The following is a 19,481-nucleotide window of genomic DNA, read 5'->3' as shown; positions in this document are numbered from 1 at the left end:
CCTTATTATGTCCATGTCTCGTTTAATTCAAGCATTAGTCGTGATGCAGCCGGTAATGTTCTAAGATTCATTAAGGACACGCTAGGCAATGCCAGGGCCGTAACAGCACTTCGTCAGCCCCCCCCCAAAGTTTGGTCGTGGGCCCCCCATAGGGATATAGACCGAACTTATGGGGGGCTTCGCCCCCCAGACCCCCCTCCGGCGTTACCCTGTTTACCGCTATTTATCATATGCGTTGGTACTTTGTTCAGTGAATCAACTTTTGTCGCCTAAGCACGCGAAGCGCGGGAAATTTCTAGAATTCACGACTGAATCGGTCAGTATGATCGGGAATTGCATATATATTGTTATCAATTTTTATCTTCTCTCCGCTCACGTAATCAGATTTGCCGGTAAAGCTGAGTGAGGTGTGTTTGAAAAGGTAGGACCACTCAATAATAATTAAACATCTTCGGGCGTATACCCGTTGGCAGGAACGAAACAGCACCTCGTCAGGCCCCCAAAAACGTGGGTCTTGGGCTCCCATAGGGTGATGAAACGACCCCTCCATCACGTTGTTCGCGTCACGAAATCATCTGTGCTGTATTGTGAGCCAGCGCGAAGCGCGAAAATTTTCGATAATTTATGATTAAATCGGTCAATCAGATCGGCGATTGCATATATATTATGCTATCAGCTTATTGTCCTCTCTACTCACGTAATTAGATTTACCGGTAGAGCTGAGTGAAGTGTCTTGAAAACGGGAGGGCCCGGAAATAATAATTAAACATCTTCGGGCGGGCGGACCCGTTGATATGACTTCGTTACGTGATGTTATTTCGTGACTTCCTGTCTGCTATATCAAAAAATATAGAATCATCCAAACGTAGGCTTCTAAACTAAGAGACGCACACGATTTCAAATTGGTATTTCTTCACTGGCATAAAATTTTTCCAAGCGTGATGGTATTTGTCTTGGGTTCAGATTGCAAAGACAGGAACATTCGGCGCCAGTCATTTAGGCGCCTATGGACAATTAAACCTACATGTATTTTGTATATATAACGAAGTCTTTGGTCAGCATAAGGGCATAGACCCTTTCGGCCAAGGTTTTCTCGCTGCCGATCGTTCTGGCACACTTCTTGGAGTCGCATGTTATATGGCCTAAAGCTTGATTGTATGTCTTGGTGGGTCGTGGCGCGGTAATGGCCCAATACCCAATAATAAAGAGATATGGCTACTTGAATTCGCGCCCGGCGCGAGAAAATTTTGAAAAAATTGGATAAATTTTCACTCAATGATTTATGCTTATTCACGAAATAATTTTGGGCCCCCTTTGAGCTCGGGCCCCCCCAATTGGGGGGTTTGGGGTGCGGCAGTTACGGTGCTGGGCAATGCAAGCAAACTGTATTTTGCTGGTCCTACCAGCATAGTCTGTGCTCGTCTTTAGACCTCATGCCCGGCATCATTGAGGACTTTGAAAGCACATGCTGGTATGATTCATTATGCTGCAGTAATCTGACAAGTGCCAAGCATAAATGACCGATTCATCCAGCCCTTACAGCATTCAAGACTGCAATTATATACTACGACAAGAGCCTAATAAGATCAGACAAAGTAGTACCAATGTCAAGTTTTATATTTGTATTCAGTGATGGTACATCCCCTCTGAAACTAGAAATTCGTTTGCCACTTGCATAAGCGCCTTTGCAATATTTTTCCGCTTTCCATGAATGACATCAAGGCATACAGGCCACAACGGTTACCTTCACAATAAGCCATCCAGTCATGTATTTAAAGATATTGTGAAGCAGCTGTTCTTTGTTCATCATGTATTTCGTAACTCAACATGCTCTGAATTAATCCTAAATCATTATTTGCGGACCAATCTACAATGCGCTTACAGAATCACCGCCGTTAGTCGACTCCTTGACCAGCAGATCAGCAAGCCGCCAACGTCGTGATCATTGAAGCATAGCAGATTAGCTAATTAAACGCAGTGATTTCGTGATTACTAGTCTGCCTGCCGTTCTATGGTCGCTGACACGCCCACTCTACGGCAGCTACTTTCAAACGCATTTAGACAAATGTCAACGACTTTCCCGTGAGTTTATTGCAGGTCTATTGACGTTTTTCAACTATAATCTATAGAATGAGACATGGATACGCATAAATTTTGAGATTTTCCAAATTATGGACAACCCTAATGTCCATTGTCCACGTAGAAACCCAATGTCAATATAACACGCATCCAACCGCATTTTAGTGTCGCTTCTCTCCCATGGTATAAACTACAATCCACAATGTACAAAAATTGCTGACAACTGTATATTATCTTTTTGTGGTAGCGAAAATCGTGTTATTTCATTGAATACTCTTTGTTAAAATTAGTTCCTGTCTTCGATTTGTACATATCGCTTTTACTGTATTTTCCTAGCAAAGCTGTTTACAAAATATATCTAGACATGACAACCGACGAGTTGCAATTAGACTCCCAACTCCTAACCAGACGGGTTTTAGCAGCTTCATAGTTGACACAGACCGTGCTACGCTGTTATATTCTCAAGTACGAAGTATAACACCGAAAACACTGCTATTGGCACGCGGCTTCTATTTACAATATATCACGCATTATTACGAAGCTGCAGAATACTTTCGTTAATTAGTAATATAACCGATTTTTATTTGCGGTAAGCAAGCTGTTTTTCTCGGTTCCGTCTCTGCATTCCAACCCGATAACGTGCATTTATCATCAATTACTTCCGTCTTAATCAAGGATGAGTAACACCAACAAGTCGAAAATAATGCCTCCCAAGTCGTAATTCTCCATATAAAGGAATATATGAGTCCTGAAAAGCGAATATCATAATGCATTGTCAGGAATACAGCAAGATCATGCTTCGTTCTGATTTCGCCAATTGTAGGCCTATACGTTGTCTCGACAAAAGATACCTCCAGACATTGATGATCGATCATTTAGGAGATAGATATATTTACTGTATTTTACCAATTTGTTAGTTATTTCCTTTTCGTGGTCGCCGATTTCAGTGTGGAAGAGATATAGTTCATTTGTGTATGATATCAATATCGTATTAACTAGGCTATCTTGTGGCTTTCCATCGCTTCAGTTTGGAGTCCGGTCAAGGTCGACGCCAGAAGCAATGCTTAAGTGTTGCAAGTTTATCTATAGGCCGCTCCATGCCGTCTGATCCGCGTAAGCGGTATCTTGTACAATCCTATAACGAGAGTGGGTCTTGCCACAAGTCAGCCGATCATGCATCGAAAAGATCAATATCACCCAGGAGTAAAATGGAAAGATCATACATGCTGAAACACTATGAATACTCAACAAACAACAGTATTAAGACTAACTCAATGAATTTGACAAATTTCCTGCTGATCACAGCCATATTTCTTTTATTAATTAGAAATGCATTTATCCAAACGCTATCACTGGCCTATCTCAAGATGAAAACGCTTGTAAAATACACAGCATCACTTTCTGTTCAGGCATTTCTGGAACGCGATGTTTGGTCATTTTGTAAAGGGAATTGAAAATTCCAATTTGATTTCACACTGCTTCTAGTGGTTGGAGTTGAGTCACATTTGGCCCATTTTTAGTCAACCTAAAAATTAAATCAGTGAAATGTAAAATATGAACAACCCTAAATTGCAGAATTGCGACGAGCGCTATATTGCGACACGATGACGAAGAATACGCTCCTATTTTCTAAATCATTTTGAAACTTGATGTGTTTTTTTCTGATAAATATATCATCGTCCAACATCTTGCATTTTGCAATTGAAATATCAAATAATAGTATATTCGACGTACATGCAGGATATAGATGACGTGGACCAGCGGTGGACAATCACTGACGGAGACTGTTGGCAAGCAAACTGCACCAATGACTAATAAACAACTGCACGGCATTAACGAAGTATTTTCTCGCTTATGTCGAATACGTTCTTTTTCACAGATGAAATCACGATTATACTCATAATATTGCGCATCATGTTACTCATATCCCATGAGGCAAACCCTTGTCAACTGTCGCGTGAGCCGGTCTCATACAAATATAGCTAACCACACGGGTTTAGAACATGTAGCATACATCTCACGCTCTTTCGTTATCGTAAAATATGGTCATGAGAGTCTGTATACTGCTTGGAACATGTGGTGCTATGAGTAAATACTACACCCGAGATAAAATCGCAATCGCAGCAGTTTCGACCGCGTTCGACGCATCAAGATGAAATGTGCGATGTAGACTATTTAAAGTTTAGTATACACATTTGTAAATGAGAAAAGTGGAACGTATACATTCTTTGTATATTTAGATAAGCGTTCGTTGGAATGAATGTCGTGTAAATACACCATAATTTCCTGAATACATTTTGATCTCCTGGCGTTTGATTTCGTATTCAATACTAATGACATGGTTGCAAACGGTCGTTGGTGACTCATTAAATATAATGTGTAACAATGTCAAAGTGTCAAGATCGAGGGAAAAGGGCGAAACTTCTGAGAATTCTCGCTTTATGTCAACGTAGACCGTAATCAACTTCGGAACATGATCAGGATCTACTTTCTGTTTCTGATTGCCATCGGTTACGCTTGCCAACATCAGTGCGATGTCGCATTCAGTCTTGTATATCAATTATATCCCGGTCGTGATTAATGCGATCCGGACAAGTCGCTGGCGCTTGTGCTAGCATGTTTGTTTGTATGCAGGGTTGAATATTGCTGCTTCGACATAAATAGATAGATTCGTTATTTTCCCACCCCAGTAAAAGTTCGGTACGGAGCGGGTAACCACGCAAAGTCACAGGGCCTTAGTCCACTGTCGCCAACTGTAGGGTATATACGCATGTCGCACGGTGTTGACATTTACATGGAAAATAGATGAATAAATAAGTAGAGATTACACTGTATAAAATATATTTGAAGAAACGTTAATTTCGAATAAAAATGAGATACACACTAACCAATACGTCATAGAACATTTACTCAGGTGTTGATCCCGGTCATCGTCATTTTACACCATGCCGATATAATCTCTACCATGATACACCTGAACTAGCAACTTGTAGCACGGCCCACACCGATACTAGGCTATTCAAAATACACCGCGTATGTGAATCGGACACTTATCAAGTTATACTTGAAAAGAATAGTTTATCCAGTTGCAGCGTGATACACGTCGCGCTATTATGGTATAGAATTTCTGTTTATTGTCAAGTTCATTATCTTTTGATCTTACAACCATGTGGTGGAGAGGATGTGTTTTAAAAGCATTCGGGGACCACTGACTTATAAAGTGTACCGCATCCTTAGGTTCTATGGCGGATTTTCAGCTAGAGAAGATGAATAACCTGTCACATCTGATGGTGGCGTGGTAGTCTTCCCGTTATTTTCCTGTTCATTCTTTGTTGATTTCACAGCTATAGTGGTATGTGCCTTACATATCTCGTCGGAGGGTATGTGTTTCAAAAACATTTGAAAACCCTGGCTTATAAAGTGTACCGCGACATCACAGATTCTGTTGCGAATTTTCAGGTGGGAATGATGAATAACCTGCCATATCTGATAGCGGCGTGGTAGTTTAATGAAATCTACTCCCGACCTGATCGAATGATGAGTCGTATCTAGGACTGTCGGAAAATACACGTGTTGTAATGTGATGCCACCCACTCGTATCGTTCATTGTTATTCTCATTTTTACTTTATTACTTTATGATATTGATCAAAAATGATGAATTCCCAGCTTCTGATCAATTTACGTTGTAACGGCATAGTCGACGTAAACACTGATTTCTTTATCAACGTCGTGATGTAATCGAATTTTCTTCAGAAAGCACTAGAAAAGGTCAATAAATTTATTCGGGCGTGGTATCAAACGATGCCGCACAGCCAATTCTCCGGGCTTATCAGATAGACCGTAGGCCTTTACGCACACAGCTATTCGCCATGACGTTTAAATAAACGCTGTTTATGCTGTTTACCGAATTAATTTTTTCTCATACACGCGTACAACTTAATACGTATCAGAAAGATGTTAGTGTTCATAATGACTATATATGAGTTGTGTACGTCAACCCGCATTATTGAAAGACGGAAATGCATACTATTGTGAAATGGCAATAGACGTCTCAGACGTAACCGACTAACGATATCAACAAAATACATCATAAACCAGAATACTCTAATTTGAAGTTGCGTGTATCCCTATCGGGTCGCACATAAACTTTTTCGATATAGTGGAGTGTGGATTGCGCATTGCGTAACTATCATTGTCGGTTTCATTATTATTTTGATGTACAGTGTTGCGGTGTTTGGTGTACGGAAAACTGATATATTTCTTCACCGTCGACAAAAGGAACCTTTATGATCTATAGCATGGAAATTTTATTCTATGACGAGGAACAGTGACTACAATCGTCTAGGTCACGGGGAAACCGTCATCCACAGTTGTTTTTACGCCGTACTATTTGATTTCACGTAAATGCTATATTCTGAAATATGAATATTCGTAAAACAGAAAGTGAAGTACAGTGTATCTAGACCAGGGGTGGCCAACCTTTTTGCCATCCACGGCCGCATTTCGACCACTCATGTAGCCCACGGCCGTCGTAATGAGCGAGATGGACGCCAAATAACCAGGTTAAAGTTTCTATGTTCATTTCCGGTGAACTCTGGACTAATCTATTAAATGATATAGGCTTACTATACGCACTGGAATCGCGAGTGGTCACTGGTAATGTCAAGTAACTGCTCGGTGTCGCACGAAGCGCGAAAATTTTTTCCGATTGACTAATGAATTTCGTCCTTGATATTAGTAGTTTTAAATATTACTATCAAACATCTATCCTTTCTCAGCCCATGTGATGCGATCCAGACCAGGGGCGGCCAACGTGTGGCCCGAAAGGCAATTTTCGAAATTATAGTGACATTATCAAATAATGAATACCCATGTAATTTATAGTGATATTTCCTATATATTCGTCTTTTACCATAAAGTAGAATATTTCTCGGCAGATTTTTTTTAAACTTTGCGTGATGTATTCTCACTCGATTTCTTGCTTATCCCATCCGGTAAATTAAAGTTGAAAAGTGTATACGCCTAATTGACAGAATTGAGTCTAGCTATATATATTCGCAATTATGAATCATCCAACAATTATCATCCAACATGCGACTTCGTATGTACTGTACAAGTACACTCACAGAAAGATCGTCCTTGAAAGACGAGCCAAGTGGTATACAGCGGCGACCCGAAATATATGCAAGTAAGAACATTATTGACCGAATTCATTTATTGATTATGAAAAAATTGGCGTGGCTAATGCATATATATGAGTTTTCGTGACATAAATGCTATGGATTTTGATGCGTAGTAATATAATGCGCAACATTACCTACAATCTCGCTCGCACCTGTCGGATGACTCAAAAAGCTCATCAACGTTCTGTGGCCCGCGCGATGGTTCGTAAATTGCGTGCGTCTCTTTGGCGGAAAGGTTGGCCACCCCTGATCTAGGCTACACGAAATGATTATCACGATTTTCCCCTATTTGAAAATGTGATAAACATTCATATAGCATCTACGGCCGCAACAAATAACGATAGCTTGCTGCGTATGTACGACTGGAGTGTAGTACATTGAGCATCACAGCATACATCTTCGTGAACTGCAATTTTATTAAAGATTAGGATAGTGTTTATAGGAGGCCACTTGAATTTTTGTGCAGTTGGGCAACCGATCCTGCATGGTTATTCGGGACAAAATAGTTACCGATATTGCAGTCCAGTGGAAAATAGGCGTAATATTATTAAAATCATTTCTACGTAGCATTATCAAATATTTCATAGTTTCGAAAATAATATGAACGCAAACCCTTCGCGAATGAAATGGACAAAGAATTATTCCATGCATGTCAATATAGATACGTTGGATGTTGTATCGGTTCCAATAATGTGATAACTTTGCGTCGGAAACGTTGCGAGCTTAGTCATAGAAACCAGACCTGCAAAATTACGGTGGAAAACACGATACTGCGAAATAATTATATACGGGATCTCGATCGATCAGTATACGGTGTGAGAAAACACGATGTGCTGGTCAATACTTGTCACGTGAAACCGCAAAATTGACAATCATTTTTTTCCTTGAACGTGATGAATGGGCGAAGAACGCGCGTTTGACATTTGCTGGTTCACACTAATTTTCGCCGGAATGCCCACGGCCTAATCCGTGCTGCTTTAAATCGCCTGTCGCAAAGCAGACGCCAGTTCATTTCACAATTTACAAACTCGCGAGCTGTAAGAAACCGCAAGATGTCTTCGAGCGTACGAATATTGGTTTTATTGGTAAGGAGCTTTAACGGTAGCGAGAAATGGTAGTGGCGATAGAGCAAGGGTGTAATATACAAATAAGTAATATGCTGAGTTACGGTTAAAACTGTTGCAAGTTGGATCACGTTACGGTACTATTGTTGACTTGAGGGTTGTTTGGATGCATCTGAAGCTCTCATCGTGAGAATATTACATTATAGGCAGATTTACTGAGTTGTCACAATTAACAATCGTGTTATGAGTAGGGCCATTTTTATATGACCTTAAAAAATCAATTATATGACTTTATTTTTGGGAAAATATGACTTTATATGACTTTATGCGAAAATCGTGTATTTTTACATGTAACCAACGTCACTCATGGAACTGACGAGTAAAACATGAACACCATAACAGTAATACGCATCCATTTTTATTTTAAACCACTTTTGTGGTAGTTTCATATAGTGTGGAATGTTGGAGTCTTTAAAGTTACGATTTGGACGTAAAAATGACTTTAGTAAGGAAAATGAGCGCTCCACAGACGCTGATGTTGGTTGACACTTTTGCAGTTTTGCATACAGCGCTGGTGAAATGTCTTGCCTTTGTAGTTCCATAATTTGTTTCACAACGTTTTTGTCCAATCGCTTCTTAATGTAATTTTTGAGCTCAAGCGGATCTTTTCCGAATTAGAGGGCATTTAGATCAGCATGAGCCTCTTTGATAGTGTACGTTACATTTTCAGTATCAAGTTTGAAATATTGTTGTAGTGGAGGCATATTTCTGTTAACTCGTCAACTTTGGATCGTTCACTGAATCTTTGACGCTCTTTACAATAACTCCTTCAGCTTCCCATGCGTTGACTATTTCTTTCACTCGTAGAAGTCTCTGAACTGCAAATGACGTCCCACTTCAGTGCACAGAAGTAAAACAGATTGTGTAGCAACAAAATGCAATGTGTGACCTCATAGTGCAATGTGTGACCTCGTAGGTCTGTAATGTTATGTAGGCTAACCTTACAGTTTGCCTTCGTTCAATCAGAAATTGCCTTACTTTCTTAGTGCGTAATTGCTTCAATTGGCACTTTTTATTTAAAGTATACAACAATATGACTTTATAACTCAAATATGACCTAACCAGGAAAATATGACTTTATATGACTTTATAACTTTCTTAATATACCCCATATGGATGCGGTTTTTGCGTTAAAATTGATTTCACGACTTACTGATGCATAGAAAAAAATATGACTTTAATGACTTTAAATGGCCCTAGTTATGAGTCTAAGTGATATATTGCTCAAAATTGCCTTGCACTATTCTCGCATACATCGCATTCGCAATATTTAATTCTATTCACATTATTGTCTGATCTCCGCGGAATATGGAAATAATAATATGCCGGATTTTATGTGCTCGATAAGTCTTACATTTTAATCGATTGTAATCCATAGTCACAATTGAAATCTTGATTCAGATGTACAATACGGCATCTGGGTGGTCTTGTTAAAAGACACTAAACCAGTGGCTTCAACTATAATACTATCAATAGCTGGCCTACCGAACGATTTATTGATTAGGAAGTTTATTTTTGCTTTTTCACAACGGATATATTGGGTGTTTAGTACACGCCCTATATGTGCAATCAAAAATTTTCTCTCTTTTTGCCGTATTTATTCCACAAACTCCAACGGTTTTCAATTATAATAATGGCTACTTATATCTTGACAAACCCCACGCTTTTAGCTCGGTACAATTGAATTTGAAAACAAATATTGTGACATTTCAGGCAATTCTATACTGTGGATTTACCGGAGCTTCAGCGGCCTCGATACCCGGTAAGAAAGTGTTGAATGATCTAAAATCGATCGGTATCGAAACTCCCAATTTCTGGGGATGCACTGTGTATTACATGCATTTTACTTCAACTCAGAAACACGACAAATTTCGGAATGTCATCCTATCAATTGTACAAATGTTCATTGCGATTTAGTGACCTCAGTCTTACTGTCGTAAAGGACTTGAAATAATATGAACTGAAGTAAATATATATTTCTGCGATTCATATGTCGCCGTGACAAACTTTTGGATTTTCGTAGCATGGGTTTTTTCAGTATCTAGAACAGCTGTGATTTTATGTGCAATTTTTTCTCGTTTAGTGGGGGGAAGCTGTTCCGGGCGGTGTTTTGATGAAGGTAACACTGAGGAAGCGGAATGTTTTTGTGACGAAAAATGTTCGAGATTAGGCAACTGCTGTTTCGACTTTGTTGAGATATGCGTCAACGCAAGTGAGTGAATTGGATGTATGTCAGCTTGCTGCGTATAGTGATTCTAATTGGCATGAGTCTAGGATTGATTAGAAAAGTTCAATAGCTTAACTGTTTAAAAGCTTAATTTGGATTTAAATAATCTAATGCCTGAATTATGGAATTGCAGAATAGGCAACAAGCGATATAATAACAAAAGATTACATACTTAGATACGCGAGGAACATAGTCCGTTGCATGAAAGTAGGATATAGATAATAAGTACAATATATATAATATAATAAGATATATTATGATTTATTAACTGGGAAAATCAACAATGAGCTAGCGACTCTATGATTTCGTAATCCATCTTATGATGAGCGGTCATGGATGAGCCCATAAACCATGAGCATGATTACAAGAGTTTCATGAAGTCTTGTTTGGAATGACCGTGATCATCACGCACCGCATCAGTATCGAAAGTAATCATTAAATCTCTAGTGTGGTATAAATTACACCAGTCCAAAATATATGTTCAGGCTGTCAGCTACTTCCCAGCCAGGTGACATTTGAAGCGTGGCTTTCATTTTCACCTGCGAGAAATTAATCAATCATTATAATTTGTAATCGAAAACAAGAGGCTGATCGTGATTTCGATTCGTGTTGGTCGCGATTAGTGAATTTCACCCTTAGTTGTGGCGTTTTCTTTATAACTGAGAAAATTGCGGGTATCATTCAGGACAATAATAAGTAATGTTAATTTCTTTCGAAACAGGCCTGTGTGACAGTCGCTGTTATGATCGTTATGACAGGACAAAGCCATGCCAATGCAACGAGAAATGTACTGAATTCGGAAACTGTTGTGAAGATTACGAAGAAAGCTGTCAAAAACGTAAGTATATACAAAAAGCCAGCGACTTAGCGTGATGTGATGCAGGTACATGGATGATTCAAGAGCTACTCGACCCGATAACCTTTGTTTAATATCGGCTGAAATCCGCTTATTATATTGGGTCGATTTACGTTACCATGCTACGGAGTGTTTAACTGAGCGCGTGCGATAATCATCATCTGATAATCATCAAACTGGATTTATAAACAGTCAACAAGTACAACATATACAATGAAAGTGGTAAATGAGGATTATTTCCAACTTTCACAATCTAGGTAAATTAGCTTTCCGGTCATAGACTTCGTTATCTTCGAAATCCGTGGTTTACCGCTCGTTTATCGCTCGTCGTTTTGATCTTAGCAACCCCGCAAATTAAGTGACATTTAAGCACAAAACAACAGCTATAAAGAGGAACATTTTATTCCGGAAGAGCGTAGGAATGATAACAATTCAAAGAGTGGCCAGAATTCAGCGTTGCAACGACGTCACGGTCACGATACCAAAAGTGGTCGCCATATTTCGTACTCGAAATTCCATACCGGCCGAGTCTCCGTTCGGTTCCAACAGTTTTACAGTTACATGCGTTTCTGTTGTTGGTGGTGATATTCATGGTGTTTGTCGACTATTGGTCATGGTCATTTACACTAGTCGAAATTTCTTCATTTTTATTACATGCGTCAGGGTCACTTGCTGGTCTGAATTTCACGATCCCTATAATTTAACAGCATACATTTTGCCAAGACACGAGACGGGAATATATGGATTATGCAGTAGATCTATGTTCGTAGAATCGACGGTGACGACTTGCATTATTTCCAGCGTCATGTTCCGGCCAGTGTCTCGCATCCGGGCGAGTTGAGGGATCTGCTGGAACCGGCTGCTACTGCGACGACAAGTGCTCGCAATACGGAAATTGCTGCGAAGATTACATTGACTCCTGCGCGAATGAGAGTACGTCGCGCGAACGCACAGGTCTTCGCGTCGGTGCTAACTGTTGTTCACCCTCGCAGCGCTGTGTTCCGGGAGATGCTATGCGAAATACGACAGAAAACTCCCGTGCCAATGCAACGAGAAATGCGCAGAGTACGGAAACTGCTGCGAAGACTATGAAGAAATCTGCTCAGCGCGTGAGTGACACTGTATGATTATTGATTAGCTTTGGCGTTGATTCGAGTAGAGTTGGAAAACTGCGAAGTTTTCGGCTTTCCGCATTAGCTTAGAGTTTTTTCAATTAGATTAAAATCTGAATTACTGAATTCGTAGAAAACCTAAAAATCTATATAACTTCAAAATTAGAGAGATTTACAACGAAGATCTAGCTCATGTTCATATCAATCAGATTCATTTTCATATAGACTTATGAATGGCAAATGTCTTTACATCAATCTTGGCTACTTTCGCACTACACATTAGGCTAGAATTTAATTGCTGAATTCGCGAAAAAACATGAAAATCGAATTATATTCCGAAAATATAACAAAAAATCAAGTTAAATTCATATAAAATCAGAATTCATTCTCATAGGTACGTGATTTATAAATTATGTACGTCAAGCTTGGCTCGTTTCGCACTATATACATTATACACTTATCTGGTAGCCTTTTCAGAAAAACCCGAAATTATATTAGAATTAATATCAGAGCATTGAAACACTTAACAAATTAGATTTGAATTATATGACCGGTATTTCGCTCTACTTAGTCGAATGGAAAAACTAGAATGCTCCAACTATCCAAGTCTGGATTAGAGTGGATTGTGTTTGAACCGTTTCTCGTTATTAGCCTCTTGCGCGGGAAACTGTTTCGAGGAAAATCCGCTGACTCGCGGCGCAGAAGAATGCTATTGCAATGAGGAATGCTCGCAATTTGGGAACTGCTGTGCGGATTACGTTGCAGAATGCGCCAATATCAGTAAGTACGACGATATGGGAAAGGATCAACCTTTTTCTGTTACTGCACTCGCCCCTGTTTGCCATGCACCATAGACTCACCTGACGGGTTAGCATGTGACTACATGTTCGATCGACGACATGTAGTTGTTGATAACTCGGAGGTAGAGAACGTCGATGTACAATGTACATTGTACAATTGAATGTATATTCATATGTTCGTGTATATTTCAATGAGTATATCATTAAATTATGTAGGGCATGTACTGTGTGAGGCTGGGCTCGTATCCAGAACGAGCATTAATTGTAACTATTAAATAGTATATTCATATTGAAATGAACCCGAACATTTTCGGCTGACACTCGTCAGGGGTAATCGTCAGCAACTAGTAGAGAATTGGAAAGAACATTGTATATCAAAAATGTTCTTTCCAATTCTCTACTAGTTGCTGACGATTACCCCTGACGAGTGTCAGCCGAAAATATTCGGGTTCATTTCAATATGAATATACTATTTAATTGTATATTGAAGTTCTGTACCTCCAAGAAGCTCTTCAAATTGTAACTATTCGATTCAAGAAATAGAGAAGATTTTTCCAGTACTGAACTTATAGGCCCCTTGGTACACGAGTCTTTTTTATCAACGTAAATGATAGTTTCGATATGCTCTTATCGCCGTGGCATCATCCTGAACATGTAGCGTACGACAGTTCTGTGAAACATCGATTGACATTGTCATAAAAGCGCTCTGAAATTGATATGGTCGAAAAGTATCAAATTATCCGTAATGTAGTGTAACTGGCAATCATTTTTGTCGCATCAAAAGTTACATATTTCGAACTTTCCAAGTCACTCATGCTGGTATGATTTCATAATGAATGGTACCAGCGTGTACTCAAAGGCGGCGTGGAGTCTGTGGACACACGGAAAATCACGTGACTGTCACGCCCTGATTACTTTGATACCTTTGTTATTGTCGATCCGTCTGCAGCTGTAATTACCGGCAAAGTAACTGTTGATCTTTCTTGATTTTGACTGTCTTCAATATCGATATGGGTGGGAGGATTCGGTATGGTATATTTCGATGTTGTCATCTAGCGCTGTACCAAGTTTTAAGGCTGTGACTCAATGATTGGCGTAGTAACTTCGCTAGCAAAGTCGAGTATCCGGTAGATCAGCGCGCGCCGATATATTGCCGACTTCGTTAACGAAATTACCAGTCTAATCATTGAGTGACAATTCTGAAACGTACCACGAAGTTGGATAACACAACCAAAATATACTTTACAAAATTTCGTCATCCATCTCGGTATGAAACACTTGCAAAATTCACATATACCAATATCGTCTTTTGCGAAAAATTCTTCATGCGGTAGGCTCAATGCCACAATGCGCACGCAGACCCTGGCACACTCGACTTTGATAACGTACTCACTAGACTTTGATAACGTACTCACTACTGTTACTCGCTGCGGTGGTACTCGAATTCGCTATTCTGCGCCTAATACACAATTCGGATTAGAACCACGCCAGTACTAGATTTTGTCCAGCCCTAGACTACAGTGTGCCCTTCAACGAATTTTTCTGTAGCAACAACAGCTCGGATCAGTACTCTCGCCATATTTTGTCGTATATATGAGTTGCTATGTTGTATTGCGTATCACGTATATCATCTTTCGGATACCACAGCTTTATCTTGCATGATGTATAGCCTATACTGCACACATTATGGAGATAATGGTTGTACATTCGTAGGTATCTGCGCGAATCGTTGCTTTGCCAAGTACGATCGAGGCCTGCCTTGTCAATGCAACGACCGATGCGAAGAATTCGGCAATTGCTGTGAGGATTATTTGGCGGAGTGTGCATCTGGTAATACCGCGCATCCATAAGTGTTAAGATTGAAATACGAGCTATCCCGCGGCCTCTGTCTCCAATCCTTGCGAGAACTAACCTATGTTTAAAACACCGCTTTCGTAAAATATAGCGTTTCAACGTTATATTTTCGATTTTTTTCGCCACTTTACCAGATCTCGACTAGCATTGCTCTATACATGTAACGTGCTCCTAAACACTGCATGTGCCCAAATAGTATCATGGCCATCAACTGAAATGCGCTTCATTAACTTATTTTAAGACTTGCTTACGCCTGATTGTCAAGAATTTGTGATCACAACGTGATGGTGGTGGGATCTAACCAATTCATTATTATTAAATTGTAGCCAAAGGCAGCTGCTTTGGAAAATGCGATATTGTTGGACCGGTGGGGCAGAACGGCTGCTATTGTGACGACAAGTGTGCGATTTTGAATAACTGCTGCGATGACTTCGTACCACACTGCGCTCGAAACGGTATGGAGCTATGCTTCTTGACTGCTTCTTTTGAAAGTGAAAGAATGCAATGATACATGTAATGTAATTGGTATAATCTGATTAAGTGATCGGGACATTCTATGATTTAATTTGTTAACGATAAATTGTATGTATCGTACTGGAATACATAGGCTATATGTATAATTGTATGTGCGTGTCTGTGTGGTTAACGTGGATCGATTAAATTGGTGGACAGAGTGTGGATAGTAATGTTATCCACTTCAATCATCGCTAATTACTAGCATCGTTGAAGTGCCTTGGCAACTTACGGACAATGAGGTATTTTTATCACAAGAAGGCTACCACTGTATGGTACATCCGTTTCGAAGACTGTTTTGCACCTAGACCAATTTGGCATCGAAATCAATCTATTTTCAGTTTGCAATCGTGATTCCTGAGATAGGATCATCCGAATATTTTATTGATTTTAGATACATGCGAAAATCGTTGCTTCGACTTGTACGAAGAATCATACTCGTGCCAATGCAATGAAGCGTGTACGAAGCACGGGGACTGCTGCTTTGATTACGATGCCCAGTGTAAACCGATGAGTAAGTTACGGAATGTTATGTTATATATTAGTGTGTAGTTAACCGGCTACTAATTCGAAATTAGAATTTAGAATTTGTTGTTGCTAAATAAATACATTGCTTGATTCATTGTGTCATCCGATACTTTCCAGACACCGCAATATGAATCGTGATTGGCCGTAGGCAATAGGCATACAGAGATTTTGCTAGCCTCTCTGGATTATATACCTAGTGTATTACCTATTGCATAGGTTGAAGTTACGATCATATGAGTATCAATATTGCATTCTTCAATTACAGCACAGTGTGAAGAGAGATGCTTTGATGATTACGACCCATCGTCCCCTTGTCAATGCAACGAGAGATGCGTAGAATTCGGAAATTGCTGCGAGGATTACCACGATGAGTGCATACCCGGTGAGTATGATACAACCCTCTTGACTCCAAACATAACCTTAACTTTATTGCAATCGCGGTGTTATAGGTACCTGCTCTGGCAGATGTGGGGAGCGGGATTTGGAAGTCGGATGCAATTGCGATTCCAGATGCACTCAAGAAAGGGATTGCTGTAAAGATTTCAAGGAGATGTGTATAGCTGAAGGTAAAACACTTTGCTCTAAAGCAGGGCTGCGTTTACCGAAACAGTAGTCTGTAATTCCACGAATAATAATTACCTAAAGTATACGATTCTCACAGTTTGACGGAATGACACGTTAACACGCGCAATGCGCATACGTTAGGCATATAACGGCGCCTCAAGCTTGGAATGCTCAACTTCGTGCTCACAAAAGCTGATTTGTTGGATGTGAGGCTTGCTTATGATAGGAACTTTCTAATATGTGTTCAATTTCGCAAATGTCATCAATATTCCTGTGAAGAAATAACAAGTTATCTCCATTTTGTAACGGGGTAGATTATCGCGTCGGAGAACCGAGGAATAGTTTAGATTACAAACTAAATTGATTCCGTCTGCTCCGCATAAAACAGATAGTGTGACCAAGCATGAATAATACAACGTACTGTAATGCATATGGCGCTTGCTAACACATTTCTGAAAACCTGTTGTCAGATCGCTGCGAAAACAAATGTGGAGTTGACTTCAACGTGTCGGCATCGTGCCAATGTAACGAACACTGCAAGAAATATGGAGATTGCTGTGACGATTATGACGACAAGTGCTACGAAGGCGAGTGTCAAATATGTTTGATCAATAAAATGCATTTGCATTGGCATTTGCATATACTATGTACGAAGCGGGCAGATATATATTAATCATTGTCTTTGATAATGGTGCTATATCTGGTTTCATAACACAATTGATTTGATAAAAACAATTAGGGTTGCATTCAAAACAAATGGTCATTTAAAACACCTTGTTTAAAACATGTTTTAAACAGTATTTTAAACAAAGGCTTTTGTAAAACAAAACAAAACAAAATTGCATTTTTTCAAGTTGTATAATTATGCCATTATTTTGTAAATGCTTTCCAAAAACATGTTGTAATTACCACTCGATATAACCGACGTATATCGACACAGGATGGTTGGAACCCTCAAAATAGTCGGTTCAACAGTTATATTACATATATTTCGTCAAAGGAGCTATAATTACCCTATATTTCCAATTGTCAATGTCAATCCACTATGCCGTCAAAATTGAATATTCGTGACGTCATGGCTTAAAAAATAAATATAAAAAAAACAATAAAAAACATGTTTTAAACAAGGGCCTTGTTTTAAAGATGTTTGTTTTAAATTAATTTTTGTTTTAAATGCAACCCTATAAAAACAATACTACGACTCGTAATTAATCCACGAAGTCATCCTACTATGTGCACCAATGATTTTAAAAATGAAAATGCACACTCTACAGTACACTTTACATCATTTAGCGAATTATAGCAAGAGTTTCCTCTCATAGTTCGATACAGTCTGAATATTATTATCAATATCAATGAATATATAATTGTGCTTTCTGCTGAACAGTTATTATATAATTCATTACCTGATAACGTGGAAGGTTTTTCATCGTTAGGCTACTTCTAGGTTATTATTCGTATACTATGTCTAGTGAACATCCGCTTACGATTGTATTATTGACATTACCACAGGTAGTTGCAAGGATATTTGCACTCATCTGGGCCCCGTCTACGGCACAATCCCTCACTCGCGCTGCTATTGCGACTCGCAATGTTCCCAGTTTGGTAACTGCTGTTCAGATTTCGAGAACGAATGCACGATAGAAGGTGAATATTTTCTTTCAAAATACGCATCTCTAATGAATGGTTTTACGAGCATTTTTATATTTGTTATTTAGATTCGTGCAGCAATCGATGCCACGGTCGCTATGACGCCAACCTTTCTTGTCAATGCAATGAATTGTGCGAGAAATTTGGAAACTGCTGCAACGATTATACCGAGCAATGCCGCTACGGTGAGATAACTGCAGTTGTAATATTTCACAGACTATGCAGCACTTACGTTCATTTTCCATGTCATAACAGTTTAGGTATCTGATGCTTAACAAACAATCTTTTGATGGTGATAATGACTAGGAGAGGAGTAAGGGACAAGGGAATAAGCTTGGTCCTATTTTATATTTCATCATCGTTAACAACATGACCGATTTACTTCGCACTTGAAATTTTATACCTATACCTTAGTTTCGCAAATAATCTCATGCTAAATCAATGAATACCGAAGACTGAAAACTATTCAAAATCTAGATTCCCAAAAACTTAGAGTTGGCAGTGAAATTAGGAATCCGCACCGCTTGCAATGTGTTTATAAGTTTGAGATATCCAATGAGCTCTTACTAAAAGACTTCCAGGGCTACAAGGTTAATCCTAGGCAGAACGTCTTGAAGCCCTCCATACCCCATCCCTATAGAGTTTAGACGGGCTTGTCAGTCTATTTTTATGGTTATATGATTGCCAGAGTTTTTTTCTTGTAAATCCTTCGAATCTTCTATCATTAGGCCCAGGTACCGGTTTACCTGCTCGAACGACAATAAGCTTTATTTATCAAAAAGAACCTTTACCTTCGGTGAAATACTAATCCTTCTTTTGCTATCGGATTAGTGAGTGTTTGCATTGCACTTCCGTCTCAAATTGGTGATGATCCAAATTTGTCCCTATTAGAGGCGAATCTGGTTATGTTTCTCGGGGACGGTTTTAGTAGCCATATTTGGCGCCATTGTACATCAATATTTCTTTTCTTAGTCCAGATCCGCTGGCATA

General features: G+C 39.3%; 1 protein-coding gene across 1 annotated transcript in view; it reads left to right on the top strand.

Annotated features, from left to right (window-relative positions):
* Positions 1 to 8,189: 8,189 nt before the first annotated feature.
* Positions 8,190 to 19,481, top strand: part of LOC145457336 (venom phosphodiesterase 2-like) — a 40,948-nt gene continuing 29,656 nt past the window's right edge. The window contains exons 1-9 of the mRNA XM_080335527.1: positions 8,190 to 8,348; positions 10,101 to 10,149; positions 10,471 to 10,599; positions 11,336 to 11,452; positions 12,272 to 12,403; positions 12,463 to 12,579; positions 13,234 to 13,362; positions 15,096 to 15,212; positions 15,563 to 15,691. Coding sequence (XP_080191653.1) covers positions 8,316 to 8,348; positions 10,101 to 10,149; positions 10,471 to 10,599; positions 11,336 to 11,452; positions 12,272 to 12,403; positions 12,463 to 12,579; positions 13,234 to 13,362; positions 15,096 to 15,212; positions 15,563 to 15,691 — 952 coding nt within the window. The 5' untranslated portion in view covers positions 8,190 to 8,315. The remainder of the gene's footprint in view (positions 8,349 to 10,100; positions 10,150 to 10,470; positions 10,600 to 11,335; positions 11,453 to 12,271; positions 12,404 to 12,462; positions 12,580 to 13,233; positions 13,363 to 15,095; positions 15,213 to 15,562; positions 15,692 to 19,481) is intronic.

Source organism: Botryllus schlosseri, chromosome 15 (assembly GCF_051294905.1).
Source record: "Botryllus schlosseri isolate E-star chromosome 15, Bs_hap1, whole genome shotgun sequence".
Taxonomy (NCBI): domain Eukaryota; kingdom Metazoa; phylum Chordata; class Ascidiacea; order Stolidobranchia; family Styelidae; genus Botryllus; species Botryllus schlosseri.
This window is presented reverse-complemented; position numbering and strand designations above follow the sequence as displayed.